Here is a 24,165-nt window from a genome sequence, read left to right on the forward strand (position 1 = left end):
GAACAGGTAGGTTTTACTGAAAATGAAACAGGCATGTACCAACTGTTAATAGGAACCCAAGCCTGAGAAAAAAATATAGTACAATAAATAATAAGGACTATTTAACAGCTCTTTTCTTCCTGTCACATTCAATCTTTTTCTTGCAACATTTTAAATGCTGTTGATTTCAAACTCCTCTACTGTTAAGATCTAGCAGCAACATATATACATACCATAAAATAAGTTAAAGTTCTAAAGGGTCTGAATTTATTGCTGTTACTAGCAATGTAGGATTTCTGTATCTGCATGGCCTTGCTATTGACTGCAGTTAATTTGTTTGTAAGCCATCATTAATGTCGACTGTGTATTTTCACAGTTTGGGTAAACACTTCATTTGCATTAAATTTATAGCATTAATGAGATGTGAAATTTAAAACGCTACTTGAAACAAAAAATGATGTAAGAAACTAGAACACAAATATGTTTTTATCACGTTTGAAATCAGCAAATCAATTTAAAACTTCTAAAGGAGGAATGATGATCTGCTGCATTGAGAGTCTGGTTGTATAACTCATCTTCTGGAAGTAAAATGCAGAAATGTAAGCATAAACCTCTGGAAAAAAACAAATATCTTGAGAATAGTAATTTTCACTGCTTAATATTGCTTATTCTTTATTGATTTTGAAATAAGTACTCACTTTTCTTCCTTGTACAGTTCATTCTTATTCCTAACATCCAACTGAAGGTTATATGTATGAGCTCTTGAAAAACAATCTAAGAAATAAAGTATATGCTAGCATGATGCTTCCTAAAGGGCTTGGTTTTGTTTGGAATAAATCTGTTCTTCAGAAGACAAATACTGAAACCCTTAAGATCCCATTCTAATCCAAGATAACAGTGGCAGCACGTAGAAAGGTAATATTGCAAAAGTTTGTCTATATCATTACACCTATGTGAAACTTGCCCACCTGTTGCTGGTGTAGGAAGGATGGGTCTCTTGGGCTTAGTCCCACATATCGATTGGCTTGGGTTGTGCCTGAGGCTGTGTAGGCTGATTAAGGAAGAACAAAACAGATTGATAAAAATGCCAACCTATCATAACTATTACCCTGTGCAGGTACAGTACAGATATGAGAGATCCAGAGTTACGATATGCAATATATAGGATGTGTCTGTGTTTTACTTTTATTTAAACTTTAATATAATGCAAGAGAAAAACTGGACCAAATTCAGAAAGGTATGTGCAAATTCCTATGAACTTCAATGGAAGTTGCATGTGAAAATCAAAATGAGAATGGTGACTGTAGTTAAATTAAAAATCCTGTGGTTACTAAATATCTATTTTTTAACAAGCAATTAAAGGAAGACATATTTGAAAACATTATTGGCCTGACTCTCATTCCCATTACAGAAAAGTAAGTTTACAACAAAATTTGTTGGATTATGTTGTTGTCACTGTCAAGAGAAAAGAATAAGGAAATATTGGTGTACGCTAATTCTTACTGTTTTGAGTACCCACCACAAAACTGTAACAGAATAACAAAAAGTGGAATTAAAAGCTTAGCTTACTTATGTGGCATAAAATTAATCTTTACAGTATTTGGGAAAAAGGATGCAATCTGATTAGTATTTTCATGAGAAGGCAGCTTTTTTATTGTGTAAGATAATATTAAACATTCAACTCCTTTATGTATCAGGAAATAACATTCACTCGGGGGAATAATTTAAGAAAATCTCTCCCTTATCTGATACAGAAGCTTAAAGAAATCCTTCTCTGACGGAAAAGGGAATGGTAGCTGACTGGGATTAGTTACAATATATGGATCCCTCCAGCTATAGGTCATATTCATCTCTGGCCTCGTTCAGTAATTATTAAAAGTCATTATCCCCTCATGGCTTTTGGTGGTGTTTATGAAATGAGGTTAGTGATCTTTTATTCCACTTTCCAAAGTGGAAGTCCATACCGCAACTCATATCATCATCATTGCCTGGCAGACAGAGCAGAACTGAGAAAATTGAACCCACGTCCACAGAGTGGCTGGTGAGGAACCAGATGGGAATAATTACTAAATTGGCCCATCAGTATTAAAGTCACACAGCAAATACAAATGAATGAAATTATTCTGTTCCCAAGGCCTTTAAAAAGAGACTTTTTACAGTAAACAGGTTTTACTGAAAAACTGTCATAAAAATGATCAGCTATCAGAAACTGTGACTGAGGCCACACTATTCCCCAAATATTACCAGAGACTGCTGTTCTTGCTCATTCAAAACAGTTCTGCTGTAGCATTTCAGAATGAAAAGCAGTGCCAATCATTTACCATTGTATTCTCGTCAGACAGAATAACTGTGACAACCTATTAGCCAAGTATATATTTTACGTATGTATGTATGTATGTATGTATATTCTGAAACAATAAATCAGTTGTTGGAAATAAATATAAAATTATGCCTTAATATTTATTTAGGCTTGATTTTCCCTTTAGGTTAAGATATGAGCTATCTAAAGGAAGGTTTTTATGACTCATAATACAATATATATATTTTCATATATAATTTATATATCAGCAGGACATGACTGTTCTTGTTTTGCTGTTTCCTTCATCAACAAGCTATGTTTCTTTGCTTCTTGTTATCTTTCTCTTCCAGTTATCAATACGGTTTTGAAAGGCTTCACCAAGGAGGTGCACCGTCACACAACTGTGAAAAGCACGACTCTTTGAATATGCAGCATTTCATGCCATCTTATATGCACAATTGGCACATTCAGATAAAATTTTTACATAGATATCATTATTATTATTATTATTAATGTACTGTTGTGGCAGACATTGGATCTTTAGGCAAGACACTGCTTACACACTGCTTTGTAAGCGTGAAGAGGCCTTGTTTCAAAGATCTAAGCAGATGCTTCAAAGGTTAGTATGGTGGTAATCAGGCATCCAAGTTACAAAGAAATTCAAAGGAACTTGGGTGCCAACTTCTTTAAATGGTTTTGAAACCTTAATCCAATCTTTTCCTTTAAGTAGCAGGACAAAATTAATGAACAGAATAGGTCTGCTTTCCTATAATAACCCCTAATATGTTTAAACGACCTGGAAGCACCTCAGTGTTGTTCTGACATGGTATTTGTCCCTTTTTCTGTGGGTGTTAGACATCCTGGCCTCATTACAGACAGATGTTTGAGCAAGGTATGCTTACTTCAAAGAAGGAGTAGGATGAAGCCATGAATACTTGAAACTAGCCATGAACCCACTTTTCCTACTTACTCTAGACAAAAGTTGAGAGAGGAACTTTTTGTTTGCTGCTAAAGCTAAGTTTTCTCAAAAGGAGCAAGAACTGCACTATACCATCAGAGAGGATACAGATCCACTGTACTACGTAATCCCTTAAACAGACCTTCTGCTACCCAAGCTAAAATACTTGAATAAATCTATCAGTACAACTGTTCATTTATAGTTAAGTGAAAGTTTGTCCAAAAGTTACACTTATCTCTTTGTAATAAAGACATAAGCAGTTTTCCTCCTTTACATATAACTTGTTCATATGCATTAGAGCCTCATCTCTTCTTCATATTCTAACACAATGTTTTAAACTAGCATAAATACCTAAGAAATACAATTTATGGTCTCTGTTAATGATAGTCCAAAAGTCAGGGACTGGAATCAGAATTTAAATAATAAATGTGACTAAAGCAAGGCATTTTAATGTAACAGATCCTAAAGAAATTGGTAGTTTTTACAAATAGTAAATTTTCTTCCTAATTGTGTGATCAGAAGTATTGCCTAACAATCTTTGCCACACTGATAAATACTAGTAACACTGGACTTCTCGAGTTCAAAAAAATTCAAAGACAACAGAAGTGCATAAAGTAGTTAAAAAATTAATCTTCTACACCACTGGGCATAAGACATATATTCAGAAGAGAAGAAATTACCTTATGCACAGTAATCCCCGTGTTCTTATTTCCAAAACTGCAATTCCATTGAAGATAATAGGATAAGTAATATGGTTCTGAACACATAGTAACAAAGAGCTTGAAGCTTAAAAGTTTTTTTTTTTTTTTTTTTAAAGGCAGTGGACCTACCATCCCTTGTGGCAGGAATGACAAAGAATTAAAATTTTCTTTTGCACCATCATTTATTTTTGTTAAGAATGACACAACCTATATCAGCATGCAATTGTCATAGCTCGGATTCAGTGTGTGTTGTAACAAGGCTTGATTTCTGTAGGAAAGCTCATTGAGGAGCAGATTATCCAATCTCTTTTTGGAATTCCATGTGTAGGTCATCGTAAAACCTTGCTGTCTGGGTGTGCTTCTCAATGTCTTAACAATGTCCACCTTGATGAACAATCTGTTTTTTTCTTGGATAGTGGTCAAATTAGCAGGCTTTTCCCTTTCATTTTGGTTGTCATGTCACAAACATCAGTTCATGTAACATGATACATTGGTTGCAATTTCAGGAGGAAAAGCTTTGCAGCCAGATCATATGTTTGCTCTCCATGTAAAATGATGAGCATCCACTTGGTCAAATAGTAGGAAAAGGCGCCTTTTTCTGGCCTCAACTGAAATCATACTGAATCTTTGATGGACATTTTTTGTTTCCTAGAGAAATACTTACTGGTTGCTGTAGGTGAAGATGCCTCACCTTCAGTGGATGTAGTGATGGGTTTAGTATCTGTCATGGTCAGGGTCACAGGTCGCACCGCACTGTGATGGGGAGAGGGTGCCAAAACTGGAGTAAAATGGCCAGGCACTTTCCCTACTACTTGACCACTGCTGTTAGGCTAAAAAACAAAACCAAAAGAATTCCTTGTGAAATATACACATTGTGTTTAAGGAACCTACCCACCTATCTCAGGGCTTTCCAGAATGCCCATCACCACAGTACCTACAGGCTGGAATATGCCAGTCTCATAAACCTGTGCATTTCTGTGTGACATTTGCAGCAGGCAGCAGATCCTTTCTTTCACAGGCAGGCACTACATGCTTAACTTGCAGTACATTTTGATAAGCTTTATTTCTTCCTGGGAGCAGAATCCATCAGATTGTTTCATACCACAGTTGCTGTTCTCACGGAGACTGTGAACCATAGCAAATCACACCATAGTGAGATTCAGCTGATCAGGCACAGGCCCTAATGTACTAAGTACAAGTGCAAATGAACGTGATGCAAAACCTCTATTTTCATGTGCTGTACCACTCTGGCTGGGAGCATAACCAAGACTTGACCACAGCTGTCCTCAAAGATTGCACATACTGGAAGGCTAACTAATAATTCACATATTTTGGGGGTGGGCAGAGGGTTAGGATGTGATGCACTGTAATGCGTATCTCATAACATCTGGCCAAAAGCCACCCACCATAAAGCATCGTTCAGAGAGTTCTTTAAAAATGGGAACTCTGCAAGTCAAGAGCATAATAAGCCTAATCACCTCTTTTCCTAGATAGATTTACAGTATGCAGAAAGGCAATCTGCATACGACATATTGGTGCAGGTCATCAGGGTAATATTCTACCTCCTGCACATATGAACTCGGCAATGTGCACTGGTAAACATGTACATTTATCCAATGTATAAACACTGACATTCTGCATTACTGTAAATACTCCAATAGTAAATAACAAGCAGTAAAAATTAGCAACTAGTAAATAGTTATTTCAAAAGTGGCAGATATTTTTGTTTGAAGCTGATTGTGTGCTCCATGAATCATAAGCATTTTAAAATACAACCACACAACATAAAAATTACTGGCAATCTTATTATCAGAAGGATATTGTCCAACTTGAGATAACTCACTGAAAAGAAACAGACTAATAAAGGACCTGATTCAACTGATATAAGGAAAGGTTAAAAGAGGTAAGCATGGATATGGTAATGAAATAATAACTGTGGGCTGAGATGATTACTGCAAATATGCGCAGAGTATAAACACACACAAGAGGAAGGAATTATTTGGAAAGTACAGGAAGTATAAACCAAGGGTAATGGAATGAAATAAAGAAGGAGGAAATTTAAAATGAATAGCAGGAAAACTTCCTGGCAGTATGATCTATTAGACTTTGCAAATGCCCCCAAGGGAGACAGTGAGAGCCTTGTTCTTTAGGACATTTAAAACTAAACTAGAAAAAAACACTAGAAAGTACAAAGTGCAAACAAAGACCAATCCTGTATTCACAGGAACATTGAGCAGTTAGCAGATTATTTCCCTGCCCAAAATCTTCAGTCTTAGAATGAAAAATAACAGCAAAAATATACATTAATGAGACATGGCCAGCAAACTACTCCTCTAAAGGAAAACACAACTCTTTAAATTTTACTATATGTATTCTGAGTGGGAGGGGGAGAGGGAAGTGCCATGGAATCCCAACATCTCCTTTTACAAGATCTTGCAAATATAGGAACTGATATTCAGATCTGGCAGGTGGTATTTACCACTGTTTGTTCATATTCATAGTTATGTAAACAGAAAAGTTACTACCAGGAGTTTACTAACTGGAGAGAAAATGTCAGCTGCCAAAGCAGTTTCAAAATAAGAATGCAGCACTGATTCAAAGGAATGACAATACTTTCACATTTTAAATTTCCCCGAATCACTGGTACACTACAAAAAGTTTTATTCACTGGATGAAACTTAGTTGGATAGGTCTCCCTTACTGTATGTACTTCAGATGAAAATGACACATGGGAGAATATATACAAGGCAATCCACAGAGATTGATGTGGCATAAAAGTTTACTCAGCATCTGCTTGCATGGTTACACTGGTCCTAAGTGGGGAAGCCATTCAGTTATTACATAATTCTTTCCTCAAGAATACAAATGAAACCTTTGTATTACAGCAAATAGTCATATATAAAATGCGTGCCAATAACCCTACTTTTCTAAAAAATCTGTTTTAGCAGTGGTTTAGGGAATTTTATTTTATAGGCTGCATTTTAAAGCCCTGCCAGCCTCTAAAACCAGGTGTCTCTGCTACCAGAAATCTGACTCTACTTGCCTTAGAACAAAAGGAAAATTGTAACCAACATAAATTCAGAAAATCTCTAAGCGTCACCTAAAATAGATTCTCCATGCAAAGAATCCAAGATACGCCAAAACCTAGAGGCAAATACTCTCACTCATTGAATGCTGGTTTCCAGTATAGAATTGTTGTAACAAAACAGGCTCTGTAACGTGTAAAGGAGGCATGACATAGTTTGAAGCGTTTGTGGGGAAAGCTGTTGGAAACACAGGCAGGCCTTACGACACAGCTCATCTCTAAAACACCAAAATTATTGCAAGCAAGCTTTGCTTGCGATTTTGGACCTCAGTTCCAGTGTGTTTCTTGTGAGCCTGCTGCAGAAGCCAGCCCCTCTGGTGCTCAGCACTGCTGAGCACTGCGCGGACGGCCGGGTTCCCGGAGGGGCTTGGTAGTTCCTTGCTGCAGCCAGTGACCTGCGACGGTACAGCTACCTTAGAAGGCTTGGTTTATGTGGTGAGCTAATGCACCACAAAAAAACAACGGAGGTTCCCTTAGCACGATGATTAACTTTTACTAGAAACTAAGAAAGAAGATTCCAAGGAATTTATGGATTAAAATGGCCAGTGTCATCAGCTTCCAAGAGCAGCTCTGTCTCCAAAGCCAGACTCAAATTAATTAAATGGACACAGCTGGAGTCCAGCACTATTTACAGCAATGTATCACCTTTTACTGTTCCCTAGCGATCCGGTCAATAGGAATGCAACAGCTAGAAGGACTCCAGATTAGTCCTTGTGCATATGGTCTAAAACAGCGAACCCTTTCCTTGCTGAATTATATGACAAAGGATTGCATATCAACCATATTTTTCCTGTGTGATACCCAACAGCGCGGCAGTACATCTCCCTGCTTCATCCAAAATCAGGGTGAAAGCCTGTCCTCATTGAAACCAACAAGGAATTTGCTACTAATTTTAGTGGGCATGGTTTGTTACCCCCCAAATATCTGCATTTTTATTTCTTTTTTTTTTATTGTGTTCTTAAATGTTAGATATTGTTCCATATCTGTACTACACGTAGAACTGAATGCAGAAACAATACAATGAAAATGAGGTCTGTAACATCAAGAGAGAAAAATAAATCCTCCAAAGTAAGGAAAGAGAAAACTCACTACTTTAGTAGGTTTCATTCTTATGCTTCCAGCATTTCAGACTCTGATGCACATTCCACTTCAAATGCAATTATAACCTTTATACCTGCCTCTTAACAGTTTTATTGTATCTTATTTAATTTATAATCTGTATTACCCAAGTACCTCCTGACTGCACTTTGTCATTTGTTTTACTTTTATTTTTGTAATTTCTATATTTAGTCCTTTCCTTTCTCAAGTAACTTCTGCTTTGACATTTTTCTGCTGGTTTGTCTATTGTTTGGATAGCTGTAGCACAATTTGTTCTAATTTTTTTTAATATTGTAAAATACTGTATATTGCAATAACCATTTCAGTGTTAGTGCTCCATGAAAAAGATAACAAAAAGGCTAAGTTATGTAGCTTGATGCACCATGTCACAGAAGTTAACCTCTTTCCTGTGCTGAAAGTTTCCTTTATTTATATCTTAAATTAACCTCAGTTGTAGGTAGTTGTAGTTGTAACCAAGCACATACCTATCAGGATTCAAATAAATACCATTCTCCTTCCATAGTCCCAGTAGTTTTTCAGATGTGAACTGAAGTCCTCCCTCTGACACAGCATGTCATGGGAAATGGCACACAAGAAATTTTCTTAAAACTTCTGTTGTTTTTCCTAGGTGTGTTACATTTGGAAGCAGAGCTCAGGAAAAACACTTGCACTCTCCAAAATTCCAATACATGAATGCCATTCACAACAAACCTTCCTGAAACATCCATACTTTTGCCTGCCTCGCATGCAGTGAGTAAGAGTGGAACTGTTAACAAGACCAATGTTTAAGTTACCATAATTGGTGTGCAGCCTAAGATCATAAAATAATTCTAAATAAACAGATCATTTCATTGTATCAAAGTTATTGTTCAGACCTGTCTTCAGACGCTTCACACTGACATTGCTGCATTGATTTACACCAAGTTCGTACTGGTAGGGTTATCTTTGCTAACACAAAACTAAATGCTTTCAAAAAAGTTCAGATTCTGCAGTATGGTAGTCGATAGCCACTACGGGATTGCACTGCAAGTTCAAAAGGAATCAATTACCTCATCCATGCTGATGCTAATCTCTCCGGCACCTTGAGAAGATCAGTGTAAGCTCAAGAACACTGCCTCTCATGCTTGTCTTAAGTCCCCTGCCCCACTTTTAAGTTATCAGCGTGCAGAGGCAGACCCTCTTGGCAGAAACAGCTCTGTAAAGTTCCAGATTCTGAATGTTATTAAAAACTGTCTGCTAGAAATCGCTTCTGTGACTTGTTCTGGTCTACAGGGCATTTTCAACATGGAAACGCCGTATCTATTGGGACAGTAACTACTTATACTACAAATTCAAATATTTATAGCATATCATTTGATACAAATTCATTTTGTCCTTTTTAAAACAAGTTCTAGGTTCTAGTTCTGGTATTCCCCAAAGAGAAACTAATGCATTACAGGTTAAAAATCAACTGCAATCATCAGCTGGGGCATCAATATGTCTATGAGATGGATTCACAAACAGAAAGATGATGCCCGAGGCACAAACCTCAAGCAAATTGCATGGAGGCAGCTGTGTTAGATAAACAAACTGTGCATTTGAAAATCGGAGAAGCAAGGAGGCAAACACAATGGAAGTCTGGCAAATTTAGCCCTAATTTCTGTAGGTATACTTTTTTTAATTGTTGCATTAGAGACTAATTTGATTTTAAGATCTGCGTTATATATTCCAGCTTTTTAAAAACACAGTAGTTTGAGTGCCCACAGATTAATCCGCTCATGTGTCCAGAGCCGCAGACACATTGCATTCACTGTCACAGCTCTAATGTAACTGAACTCAGATTAGTCAAACAGCTAATACCTTATGGTCTGTTCTATGCACATTTTCAGTTAACCCTTACACCTGAAGTCTGAACAGAAATTCCTAATAGATATGACTATGGACTTTCTTAGAACTGGAATTTATGGTAGCTGTCTTCAGCGCTGGTATTTACTAAGAGATTTATAATCAGCAATCAACCAACCTCCTTTCAGAACTCTGTTCACAGATTTTTCCCAAATACAAGCAAGCATATTTACACCTAAGGTCTCCAGTTATATTCAAGGATAGCTTTTTGTCAAGTTCACTTTTTCTAGAAGTAAAAGAAATCTCCCTGATACCACATCAAAGTAGGTGAGACTAACAGAATTTTGAGACACATATTACAACAATTCACATATATTACTGATTTTTTAAATGGTAAAATATATTTTCTGTTTCAATTCGCACAATATCATTTCTTACAAACTAACTGTATACTTGGAATCTTAGATGCAAACAACTTTCAAAAAAATAATCAACAAAGGACAGAAATTATCCTACTCCTGAACAAGTCCTTGGTAGATGTACTTAGGATACTGTATGAGGCATTTCAGAAAGAAGTTTTGGGGCTTGCATATAAGATTATGCTACTCCAACTAGTCATTATACTTGGAGAACAATACATCTGCATTCAAAACAAAACTTTTCTGCAGAAACTCTATGCTTCCCAAGAGTGTTGCCCTACTACAACCAGATGATCAACCAGCAATTGCAATCAATCTTGTCCCACTGGATCCAGTGTGTTGGGAAAGACCTTCAGTCCTTTTGTATGGTTCCAGTCCCTTGCTATGGTAAAGTCCAGATCCTGTGGTGATGGGTGGTACCATTTCAAAACCCTTGATTGAATTATTTTGTTGATAAAGTTGTAGAGGATTCAGTTCTCCACATTTTTGCTCCCCTGATTACTCTACAAAAAAGTCCTTTTTTAAAAGTAGCCTACTGGCCACACCTATTCTGGAGTTCATAACTGATAAATGCTGTCAGTGAGTCCACGTCATTCTGCTTTGGAACATGCATCATCAGTAACGATAGGTCCAGAAAATTTACAAGTAGAAGAATCAGGAAGAGGCATCTCCTCCATTTTTTCTACCCCTCCCTCCTTTTTTTTTTTTTTTTTTTTTGAAATATGACACAACCCTGGCCTTACACAACATCAGAATAGGACACTCTGATGTAATGTCCCCTCCACCCATCCAATAGGTATGCCACAGGAGGCAGCTGAGTGGTACAGGAGGCAGTGTCCTCAAATGTGTGGAAGACATATCCTCAAGTTTTGAGTTCATCTGAGTAATACAATGCAGTATCTTTGATACTCTGGTATTTTAGGAGCCCTTCCAGGAAGACTGTAGAAGATACCATAGGGTAGTTCTACTCGCTCGCTTAACAAGAAGCAAAGCTCTGCAGGTTCTTCTGCTGTTGGACGCTATGGTAGCATCAAGAATATGTTTTGCCTTTTTATAGCGCCCGCTAACAGGTCTTCCAAGGGTGAACCTCACTAGAGTCACTCACACCCTTGCAACTGCAGCAGCTGTTTACAACACATCCTACACAGACCTCACTGGGAGATCCCACACAAGAGCTCCAGGTGGTGTGACATGCAGCTACCTGTTTGCTTGGAGAAATTAGCTCTGGAAAAAAAAATATGTTATTGCTAGTTCTTGGCTGGCAATGACACTTCTGTACTGTTTTTTGAGAGAAATCAAGATGTTGACTTTGATCTATAAGGTTCTAAGTCTCATTCCTTTGAAAAAGCAGCAAAAAAACCACCATTGGTTCTGCAACCGATGTTCAGGCACAGACACCACCAGCCATTCTAGGTGAAGAGCCCTCTATCCTCAATCATGATTTTACCTGCGATCTCGCAAAAACTACAGTTGTTGACATGTAGAGCACCCAGCTTTTCTTTGGGTATTTGTATTAACAACTGGACAAGTGCATATTACAGAAGCATAGGAAAGGAAGTCTCTTTGCAGATACACATTTGAAAGATATCTTCAGGTTAAACAATGTTTATGCACTCCGGAGACTTATAACTGTGCATTTAATAAACTAAAAATGAGTAAAGTAAATATATAAAAATCATTTATAACTGCAATTAAATCTTTAAAGCCTTTGTCAGTAGATATTGTTTAGCCAGGACTCTCTCTCTGCCTCCCAATTAAAATTAAAAACACACATTATCTTAGCTCATCTTCATTAATTTCTCGGAAATTACAAGGAAAGACTTGAAGGAAAAAGTTGGCCAAGAAATTCAGAACTCTCAAATGTCAATAAATAAAGGTTATAGCTATAGCAAAGAAACTGCATATCCATGTATTACTTGTGCTGGTTTATTCTGCTAGAATTCTTCTTGAAACAAATGAAAAACCCTGTGACCAGCCCAAATGCAGCCTTACTATATTCCCTCCTTCTTGCTAAATGATGGCAGTAGTTGTACTGAAGAATGCCAGAGCATCTGCCTGGAATTCCTTAACAGTGTGCCTATCTTTCAATCAATAAAAAAAGAGTAACCCAATCAAATAAGAAAGGAAAATAAGTGGCCTCACCAGGTTCCAGAAGCAGCTCTTCTCTAGCAGCTCAGAAATTTCTGTCTTCAGACAAAGCCAAAGCCATTAAAAAATATATCTGCAAACTAGCCCACGTTGCAACAAAGTACATTTTAATGCCCTTGGGAATTTCAGTCAATATGTGCAGAGCAGTTCACCTGGACTGCAGTACATAACAAGTGTATGCCATTTACTGGAACAGAAACAAATATTTCCCCAAACCAGAGGGGATCAGTTTTACCATGCCACTGAGATCTGCATATTTCATCAAACATATGAGGAAATCTGATTTAAGGGTAAGGTTATGTGTCCTTCACAATCCAAACCCAAAGGGCTTGCAAGACTCCCTATTTACGCCTGATTCAGTCAGACAGGAGCAGCAGGATCCCTACAACGCTTAGCCAAGGAACTCTTTATAGAAGAGCTCTGCAAAAAAATTCTCATAGATGACAGGAAGTGCTTTGCCAGGGTTCAGCTTAATTTTTTGCTTTATCATCATTTTCTCCATCAACTAGCTTATCCTTCTTCTGTGCTTCACCACATCTTAATCAGGAAATTATTCCATTTAGCTCAATGGGGCATTAATTTTGGAATTTTTGGATTTGCCTTTAGCCACACAGTTTTTGCTGTGCTGGATGACTTTTCTGGGATACTTGGAAGTCTGATTTTAATACTATATATTCAAGATGATTTATGTGTGCACACATATGTGCATACACACACGAGGCCAAATTTTCCAAGCAATACACAAAACTGGTACATCCAGTTGAAATCTTTTAAAAAGGAAATAGGTTTTCAAAATTTGAGACAGCTTTGGAAATCTCAAGCTGCTGTACAAACAGATAAACACTGCAGATGGATTAGACACATACCAGCTGATTAGTTTTTGATGAAACTTACAGTGAGTATCCAGTATCAATTTAACTACGAAGGAACTAGCACCCTATCGTAATACACATACATACCCATACACACAATCTCATCCAGTAATATGTGCTCTAAGCTAAGAAGAAAACAGTTTGAATAAATAAAATAAAAAGGGTTCAGCAGAATTAGTTGCTTAGCGTCAGGTACACCAATCCTGGAAATCTTGGGAAACTTTCAGACTACTAGTTGGAGGCAAGTCCAGTTCATATATCTAGTAAGATTAATTTCTGTTCAATATATTTGTTTATTTATTCTCCAGGCTGAACAGGGGTTAAAAACCAGATACACATGAAACTGAAAGCCATGGCTCTCTTTTGTTTAGGATCATCCATTGTTGCATCATTTTTCACTGCAGCCAAAGGGCCTGTTTGAACTTCCTGACTGTTCATCACACATAATTTGAAGTATTTAACATTATGTCAAGAAAATTGCCCACTGTTTCCCCTGTGGAAACCTATGGGCGCTCTATATCTTTAAACTAATTTTACTTAAAGTATTCCACTGAATAGCATGACTGTCTCACTATAATCAGCGCAGCAGTAATGTAATTAATCTCAAAATTGCTGTGGGGAGTACAAGGCATCTCAGTTGCTTGTCGTAACAATCTAAATTAGTGTATTACTGAAAGATGTTGGGGAGGAACAATTCACTTTAGGTAAATGCTGTCAGGATATCCATTCTTTCTATTTCTAAAGCTGAAATTAAAACTATCATCATAGTTCTCTTTTTGAAATCCAAATGAGTATGTTTTGAGGTGGGAAAGTATAATTAAATTTGATGTGGTATTCCTACAGATGCAGTTTTGCATTTTATAATAATTAAATTTGTTTGAATAAAAATTCATGTTTTATTTAGAAAAGAAAAACTGGTTTGGCTCAAAGAATGCCATTGTATCAGAACAATTCCCCTTTGTCACTGAAACTTCACAGGCGGCTGCTCCTTCCTTTCCTAAGGAAAAAAAAAATTCTTGCTATTTTACCGTTTTGTACAGCCATCCTGTAACTGTTCTATCAGGAGAGATTTTTGACTGGGCATGCAGATTCCCTAACATAGAGCATATCTCAGAGGTGAACATTAAAGAATTAAATTTAAAAGAGATTGCATTAATGATAGTGATTAATGATAATAAATCACAGAGAACTGCTGGTGCAGATGACTAGAATCTCATATTTGTTGTTGTTTAACCCTGTCCCCTCTTCCCAGGAACTAAATCAAACATCAAATGAAATGAAAAACATTACCCTAGTACAAAGGTTATGAAAGGTGACAAAAGTAGTAAACTGAAGATGGTTTGGCCTGTTATTCCCTCTGATGCTACAACACAAGAATAGGAAATATTTTCAGTTTGCTGCTACTCTGAAAGCATTAGCAGAGTAAAACTTATCTTTTAAGGTTAGGAGATTAATTTTCAACTGCAGAGAAGAGAAGAAAGTAAGTTCTTCTCAGGTAAAGAGTTGAAACAGCTTCTGCTCAATGAATACACTTGACAATATTACTGTCAACTGTCTGAAACAAAGTCAGATACTTCATTTAAATGTTGTATTTTTTCACTGGTGATACAAAGCAAAATACTCAACAATCCAGAGAGATTGTCACCTAATCTGCTCTTTCAATGTATAAGAAACCAAAATGTAAGTAAAACAAGCACTTAATAATTAAAGAAATGCATAACACTAAGGGCCTGGTTTTAATTTGCATATTTTTTCCCTTAATAGTGCCTAATTAAGACATCAGTTAAAAAAAAAATCCAGTTGAACTCTAAGATTTTCTGCACTGAATTAACACTAAGGACTTTTAATGCATGTCTTAATTAGACTTTGTTATTCATGGAAATTTTACACAAATTAAAATCAGGTCCTGCATGCACTGTTCCCAGCTGAGTCTCAGCAAAAATGCTATCTGGAATCGAAAGATTTTAATCCATGCAGAGACAGCAATTTGTAGTTTAAAGCTGACATACTCTGTTTTCATTTTTTTGGTTTAATTTGCATTGATATTGTAACCAACAAAAATCACACTCTTCGGAGTTTTCCCTTCAAAGTGAGGTGTGACTCTATTGACTGACACATTTTTTTTAAATGCATACAAAGTCATGCAGCCGGACCAGAGCATGAGCCAGTGGGGACAATAGCCACAGTGACCTTCTGGGCAGCCCAGAGGGGCCTTATCTGTTACCCAGCACAGAAACTTTGATTCAGTCTCAAGTTGGATTGCTGTTGTGCCTGAAACGCACACTAAAGTGCCTGTCAGTTTTTGTAAATAATGTTATCACAACAATCCCTTCATCCCCGATAAGGCAGCCCTTCCAAAGGAGACTAGTTCCTGGGTGCAGGAAAACCTGAGCACTGTCGCTTCAGCTTATATTCCCAAGACTCTCCCGAAAACATGCTATAGCACAAGCTACAGGACTCCACAGGAGCACTTCAGACAAGGCAGCAAAACCAGATACCAGACTGAGCAGCAAAGATTACATTACATACTGACACTGGAAATACTCCAAATATTGACAGACCAAGACTCAACTGCAGCTTATCCTATGGTGCAGATCACATGTTAATGCTATGTGCCAGTGCTATCATGGAAAGCAGTTCTGCACAGAGCTTTTACGAATTACTTCTCTAATGAAAACCATGTTAATTTCCCATACCAGAAATGAGTCTGAATCAGCGAGCAGCCAGGAACTGAACTGTTGTTGCATGTTCTCCACAAAACAAAGGAAAAACAAATCTGTGGGTCTGTGCTGTACTCACCACAGTCATGTTTTTGCATCTGGGCAAAGAATCGCCAGGTACCTGTGAAAAAGCACAAGTACTGCCCTACTGGAGTTCACATTCATCGTGGGTCTGCGAAAACACCTTTTTGCCCGTGCGCATGTGTGCACCTCTGCGCGCACCCGCGCACCACTGGCTTGGCCCCGCAGCGGCATCCACCTCCCAGCGTGCTCTGAGACCAGAACGAGCGAGATATCAGACCTAAGCACACATTCCTCACAGGATCTCTTTTGGAGCGTTCACAGTGGTTTACAGTACCTGGCTAGTCTGCGGACTGGACGGGTCGTAGGAAGGTACGTAATTCTTCAGCGTATCCTGAGGATTCAGGTGGGGAGGGTATCTGATCGTTGGATGAGAGAAGTAGCTAGATGGGGCAGGAGGGAGAATAGCTTGTGCTGGAAATGGCAAAGGTGAAGGTGGAGGAGGAGTTCGAGTTGAGATGACTGGAGGAGATAAAACAGAATTAAAATTACTTCGAATCTTGTTTCATCTAAAATTCTTCACCTCTGCATTACAGCAAGAAAAGTAAAAGTCAGTTATAAACCAGTACACTACACTCCTGCTTCATGGTACTTTACAGGAAAACTATGTCCTCCTCTCACATCCTCTCAGTCAATGGGAAGGGCTGCTGTTCCAAATTCATAAACTCTGTGTTTTGTTTTGGTTTTGTGGGTTAAGCCATCATATTATTTCATTTTTCCTTAAACATAATAATGATTATCCAGCATAAAAGGTATCAGACTTACAAAGTTTTCCTCTCTGGAGCCCAAATACATAAAACAAATATTTTACTAAATAAATAAAAATCTACATTTTTATCCACAGCAATCCAACAGAGGAGCACAATGTCACCGAGTCCTAAGAAACAGCTAGTCATCCCTCACTGTATTGTACTGTACCTGCCTCATGTGGGGAGGGGGCAATAACTACTAAGCAATAATGCCATGAATAATTAGCTGACCTTTGTGAAAATGCTAATGAACATTCAACTTCGGGGCCTGGGAAACCATTCCATCCAATGAAAATATCCCTGGCAAACAAAAAGGCATCTATCCTATCCATATTTTTCTTTTCATTCTCTTTCTTTCCAGCCCCTACAAACACACACTTCTCTATCTACAGACTATATGTAAAGTCTAAACAAGCAGCAATGTTTTCCCAGTGAAAGGAATGTACAGAATGTCCTGCTACTGCTGAGTCGTCAAGCTGGAAGCTAGAACATCACTCCACTACACAGTAATCCACATTACACCCTTACTACACATCTAAAGGGCACTTCTCATATGTTCCTTTTTTTTCAGCTTATTTTTTAAATGATTTTCTATTTTTGAGCTGAGGATAAGTGAAAGTTAGCCTACGAAAAAATGGCAGTAGGAATGTTTCAAAGTTGCTGTACGTTGCAGTCAAAATCCTGAAAATCTCCAATCATTGCTCACTGAGATAACAGAATGGGGCACCCAGAATGGAAATCAGGCTTCCTGGCAAGTAAATAGCTCCCGTACAGAATTAGGTTACAATTGTCACTTAAATGCACCTTAAAATTATACACTAAAGCAGGTATAAAGATCTACATGTAAGTGAGGTTAGGATCAAAAAAAAATTATAGAAGCTTCTTATTTGACAGGCTTGTCTTACTTGAACGACAGTCACACCAGCTCAGTTTAATCACAAAACATTAGCTACTACTCTGAGATGTGGGAGCTGTGCAAAACAAACACTGTTCTTTTTTATGCACCATCTCTGATGCGATTAAGTATTTTCTGATGGTGGAATCATTACAGAGACCAGAATGAGTCTGGACTGACTTTCAGATCACAGAGTAAGTGGATGCTAAGGGGAAAAAAAATTTTTACATGTAAATTGAAAGACAGAAACTCAAAATCACTGGGAAATTACAAAACAGAAATTTTTCAAAGCAGAGCTACTTGTTACAGAAAAGAATAACACTCTGATCTGCTTTTCTCTTCCAGCCACCCATTCCTGCTTAAGTACTGCATCCCTTTATATACAGTTTGCAAGGAGACATGATGAGCCACTGAGAGGAGATTTCTGAGTGCCAAATCCTAATCTGAAGAACCAGGGTCACTCTCACCCCTAAAATTAAGCAGACCATGCTGCTGGAATTTCCCTGTTATTCCTGATAAGCCTTCACGATAACTTGCAGGCCATCACATTTCAAGTGTCTTCTTCACACTTTAAGTGAAGTTTCACTATGGACTCCAGGAAATAGATGATGCAAAGTATTTATCAGGACACTACCTCTCTGGACAGGGTTTAAAAGAAGCAGTGGTACTTACTTCATTGTATCACACATTCAATGTGATCGTGACTTCTCTTATGCATGAAATCCTACCTACTATGAAATGTAAATACAATGTAGTCACAGCAACAACAACAGAAAAGGGTGCAAGTGGAAAGAGGAAAGACTAGGATGATTCTTCCTCTTTCACTTTCTTCATGCAGCTTACAGCCTGTTTTTTTTCACTGGCTATCCTAAGTCCTCTCCAGTGACTTGCAGCAGTCAGGCTACCTGAGATGAGGTTAATGAGCATTCCTGCAAGGATACCTCAGCCTGTGCAATGAATTTATCTCCCTTTCCACTCTCAGAAGTAAGATATTTGGTAGCAGGTTTCCAAGAAAATCTACACAAATGCATCACTATCAGACTGCAGGAAAGGAGGAGAGACCATACAAAAGGGAGGCAGGTCTTCCTCCTCCATAGCTCTCACCACTGTGTGCAACTCCTGGGATTCCTGGGTGGTGATGCTGCGGAAAAGTGCTCAGTCTTGGTGAAGAATCCTGGGGAGATGTAGGGCTAAACAAAGGCTTTTCAGGTTTTTTCATTGTAGGAGATGACATATCTGCAATAGAAAAACAACAGAAGAGTGACATTAGCTTAGAAGTCCGGTGTTACATCTCAGGACACATCATTTTGTAAACCAAAGATATTTATTTTTACAATTCTTACATAAATATTGTTTGGTGACCCAACTCCCCTATGACCAATAAACTAATTTTAAACTATTGCCTTCCAACTTGAGAATGAATAATAATCCACTAACTGGTCTTTGTCCTGCAGAACAGAAACTACATTCCTTGCATACCAGACAAGCCAAACAGTGAAGAAATAAAGGCCTTCAGAACCTCTCCAGACACATTTCAATTCCACAGAATACCACCACATCATTTGCTCCTTCAACAGCCACATATTCTTTATTGTACTTTTTAATGGAATACCTACGATCAGGTGTGTAGGGTTACTGCCACACACATGCCTTTTTATGGTATTTATTATTTTGTTATTTCAAAACCCATCCCTTACCCTCCCCAAAAGAGTAGTGAAACAATGTAACCTTCCTAAGAAGAAAGGATACTTAAACTTCTCTTTCATATTTTCCATGTCTCAAGGAGGGCCTTCCCACCTCTTCCTTCCGGCTTCCCTATCAACAAAAACATCTCTTCAGAGCTCACTGCATGAAGGTAACACAACAGCAGTGACAAATGAATGCTCTCTACAATACAGGCTTATTGGTATTGCATAAAGCATTCTTCTTCTTTCTGAAAGCTTAAATTAATTTAAAAACATTTAGGGTACTTTGTACCAAATTAAATTATTTCAAAGTTTATCATATCATTTATTTACTTTAGGACATACATCAGCATCATATATGGGTTCAATTTCAAATCAATGGGACTAGCTCATGTTTAAAGTGAAGCTCATTTCACAAGTACTTCACTGGACTGGGGACACGTTGCAGCTGACTTTCCTGCAGGGACCATGCTACTCTTATCCTTAAGTGATTCTGGCACTTTTCGTATCAGTATACTGTACCTGGGGACATTACATCTTTTCAGAAGTTGAAGATAGGCCCATGTTGGGAAGTGGGAGTGCCCTTCCAAAAGCAAATTTATCCAGTGCTTTTTGAACGAGCTGTAGCTTAAGCATGGGTTTTCACCCCAAAAGCCATACCTAGGGCAGGACCTCTCAAACGGAGACACTGCTTTGCCTTTCTGCCGCTCACCCACGGCCGAGGTCTGTGGCGGCACTGGCACCAGACCCAGAGCACCACAAGTGCCCTCGACTGCTGCCCTGCAACTCCCCAGCTCTCCTTGAGCCTCACGGCTAAATCTGCCACCTGCCCCAAGGCTCACTTTTTCGAGAAGGCTGCTGAGAAAATGACTGTTACTCAGGGAAACGTTCAGCGAAAGCAAGGAACTGCTTTACCACAATCGTGTGCTTATTCACCCTTAACGGATACAGCAAAGGTTACCATGTTTTCCTTCTATTATTATTATGCTGATCTGTTGCATTTTAACATTCTTATCAAAAGCACTGAGTGCTGGCAGAGGCACCCCTAGCCATCTTAGACAAATTTGGTAAATAAATTGCTGATGAGGGAGAAAATGGAGGGATGTTTTATTTCTTTGAATCTATCAGCAGAGAGCAAAGATAAAGTTATTAAATGCTTACAGTTAGTAACTGTTGCACTACAGAAATCCTTTTAAAACTGAGTCTTGCATAGGTATCCCATGATAAAATACACATGAATTCTGGAATGATTTTCAAATATTTCATTATGCTTTTATTTTCTGCTCAAATGACAGCCTTAGCTTCTTCATTTAAGTTCATGGTTTCATGTAAGAGCAAGAAACTTCTCAGCCCTCCACAGTATAGCTTTATAAATGCCATAGGACCAAATCAACCAGCTATTGTCTTGGTACTGTGGTTCTCTGCGTGCACAATCTGTCTCTGCAAAAACACTCCAACATGCCTGCTAGCTTGTGGTTTCAGCCTTCCACTATCACTCTGTGTCCACCAAAAGCTGTCACAGAACTTATTAGTAACCAAACACCTTGATAAAATTCTTCTGGGGACTGAGTTTGGTAACACTACATATAGAGTATCACAAAAGAGAGGATGTACAAACAGTTAAATTTTATTCCTAATTAGAAGTACTGCAGCTAAGTCTCTCCAAGGAATAAACAAACCATGGGTTGGAAGTGAAGGATCTTTCACTTATGTAAAGCTCACATCCAGCAAAAGACCTCATGGAAGAAAAAGACACCTATCTCCAGAAGTTCTGCAAATGTCTGCAGAGCAGATTTTTGGAATGCAACAGAGATTTCATTTGGTTAGTGACTGCTACTTCATTAAACAAGCAAGGACTGTTGTGTTTTTCAAAACCAAAATGTTTTAACTGCTTGAAAGAAGAATGTTATATGAAGTGCAATGTAATCAGAGTATCCATTAGCCCCCCAGTGGCATCACTAATTTGAAAAGACTTTACTGAAAAGGGGATTGGTGACTACTGTAGCCCTAGCATTTTGCTTTAAACTGTGTCTTTTTTCCTGCTCCTATTTACAGAAAAAATATAACTGTGATCAGCATATACAAGGCAGTATAAATTACAAAGCAAATACAATGAACTTCTACAGAGATCATTCCCTCATCAAGGTGAATGCCAACTGGTAGTCAAAAATACAAAATTCGGCACTGCCAGAAAAATATTCATTACCTGCCAAAACAGAGACTTTAATATACATTGCACAGTGCACCACCACAAAGTATTTCAGGATGACGTCATACATAACATAAGCAATTTCAAAGGATCATGGCTGAAATGCAGCAGCCTCTTTGTTAAAACAATGTACTTTGCATTGTGAAGTCACTCCTTGTTCTCCCCTTGTAGGCACTGACATCATAATGGAGCATTCAAGTCCTATTCACAGTGGAATAACAGATGCAGCCTACAGGGGTGCCAGAACAATAACTGTTTGTATAGGTTACGAAGAAAGACTGCAGTGGTCTCCTTCTTGACCAAGACAGTAGGCTTACAGGTTTAGTAGCAAACCACACAAATTACATTTCTTTGGAGAGTAACCAGTTACAAAAACAAAAAGGCACAAAAAGGCAAAGCAGTTTTTGACTGTCTTTAATTTTGCTCCTAAAAAAACAGTGCCTAAATAAATCAGAATGAGTTAAGGTGACAGTGAGACTTCATGTAATTTCAACAGTAGCTTCAACAAAACTGAAAACGCATATTGTTCTCATTTTAAAACATATCTGCTTTTTTCCACACAATGAAATACAGTCTAGTTGCTACATACAGCTTAATTATATATTGATAACTACATAATGAGTGACAAACAGAGGTCACAAAAACAGGCTTTTTTTTTTTATGTCTGTGTCAGTTTCAGGAATGAAATTCCAATCCTTATTGCTTTGAGAATGAAAATAAAACAGCTTCCAGTGTAATTTATTTTCAGACTTTTGGAATAAAGCTAAGTATATATGAAGAGCAGAAAGATGCCAAAAGCAGTTGGACAAAGTTATCAGAAGGTCAGTATTAATCAGAACACACTGTGTCCTGTCCTGCCTAGAATTTTCTCCAAATGTGAAAAACAGATTACATTTTAAAAAAAATTCCCAGTGGTGTTCCAAATCATTCTTTCCCATATGCTGGTATTACCACAGAGATCCAGTATCCTGTATGCTGGTATTACCATGGAGATCCAGTACATATGCACCCAAATGGTGGCCTGATACAAACTGTAAAGCATCACATAAAAGATATATATGTTTATGCAAATAAAAAGGGTTAGATCATCTCATCTCCCAACAAGGTAATTCCACCTACACAGGAAGGCAGAGGAGTGCTGCTGTGAAGCTCAGCGTATGTAGCCTGTGCATCAGCAGCTTGCACAAATGGTGCTCCAGATGTATATCTGCTCAAGACAGCCCAAGGCAACAATTTTGATCAATTCTAATGTGATAAAATGCTGCAGGGAAAGTGTGCAGAAACATGTTTACGTCAGCCTTTAATTAAATGGTTGTTCACTTCCAAAAAACCTTAGGAAACACTAATGAGACATAAGTTTTGTCAATTTCCTCATCAAAGCAAAGACCCTCTTTCTCAGTCTGATGCAGCTTGTCATCCAAGCAGTTCCCTGGATAAATGTCGCATGGCACCACAAAGAGCAAGCCACCTGTCAGAAGAATTTTACTGGAATCCAGCAGTGATTCAGGGCAAGTTCAAACATCCACCTGCCCATTTCTTGGCCCCTGATCTCCTTTCTTGTACAAAGCCACAACACGGTAGCTTTTCTTTCTTGCTTATGACACATGATGAGTAGAAGAATAAGAAGAAATAAAGAATAAACAAATTCTAAATCTGTTTTAATCCAATTTATTCTTTATCTCTTCTTATTAATCTTTTTTTACAGCTTCATTTCACCGGTCTTTCTCTACTCCAGTAGACAACAATCTGCTAAGATTCATTTACAACTCATTAGCGTAGCACTGCCTCCAGAGAAATTGAGATAAATCCGTGTTCAACTTACTGCTTATACAACTATAGTGAAAGTAGGAAAGCCATGGGGTCCACAGCATTACTGACAGGTTATAAGAGAAACCTCTTCATGCTACAGTTTTAAAGAAACCAATCATTTCCCAGAGGCAGTGTATGTGGGTTAATTTCTGCTGCCAGAGTACACCATGTACATCGCATTCAGCTGAGCCTCCCCCTCCATTGCCTCACACGTGTGGTAGGTACCCTTGTGCAAAACGTGTAAAACCTTACTAATATTTTGAATTTATGTCAGATAGCTGTAAGATGATGATGACTCATGCCCACTGGGCCCAGCAGAATTCATTTTGCTTTACACCAGTGCATGTGAAGAACAATCAGAACAATCTGCTCAGAGTAACCAAACTTCAGAGGTGCTGAGCCTGATCTCTTTTAACATTGGCGGCATTCAGCATCCCTCTCTTCTGTGGGCTTTAGTAAGGCACTTAACACAGAATATTTTTACCTGAGTGACTTCAAAGCACAGCTACCTTCCATATATATTAAGAAAAACATGTCCCAAAGGCTTGGCATTGGGGCTGCATGGAAACCAAGAATGCAGGAAATCAAAACATTTTAATTCATTTATCCTCTTCATGCAAAAGAAATTGTAACA

General features: G+C 38.1%; 1 protein-coding gene across 9 annotated transcripts in view; it reads right to left on the reverse strand.

The window, feature by feature from the left end:
• Positions 1–24,165, reverse strand: part of NFIB (nuclear factor I B) — a 177,261-nt gene that overhangs the window by 25,510 nt on the left and 127,586 nt on the right. For 4 of the 9 annotated variants that reach the window (XM_026097875.2, XM_026097872.2, XM_026097874.2 and 1 more), the window contains exons 7-10: positions 18,933–19,064; positions 16,462–16,646; positions 4,602–4,767; positions 948–1,030 (exon numbers count right to left, since the gene is read on the reverse strand). In XM_026097875.2, the coding sequence (XP_025953660.1) occupies positions 948–1,030; positions 4,602–4,767; positions 16,462–16,646; positions 18,933–19,064 (566 nt within the window). The remainder of the gene's footprint in view (positions 1–947; positions 1,031–4,601; positions 4,768–16,461; positions 16,647–18,932; positions 19,065–24,165) is intronic. The other 5 variants (XM_026097876.2, XM_026097873.2, XM_026097877.2 and 2 more) reach the window with 3 other exon arrangements.

This window comes from Dromaius novaehollandiae, chromosome Z (assembly GCF_036370855.1).
Source record: "Dromaius novaehollandiae isolate bDroNov1 chromosome Z, bDroNov1.hap1, whole genome shotgun sequence".
Classification (NCBI taxonomy): domain Eukaryota; kingdom Metazoa; phylum Chordata; class Aves; order Casuariiformes; family Dromaiidae; genus Dromaius; species Dromaius novaehollandiae.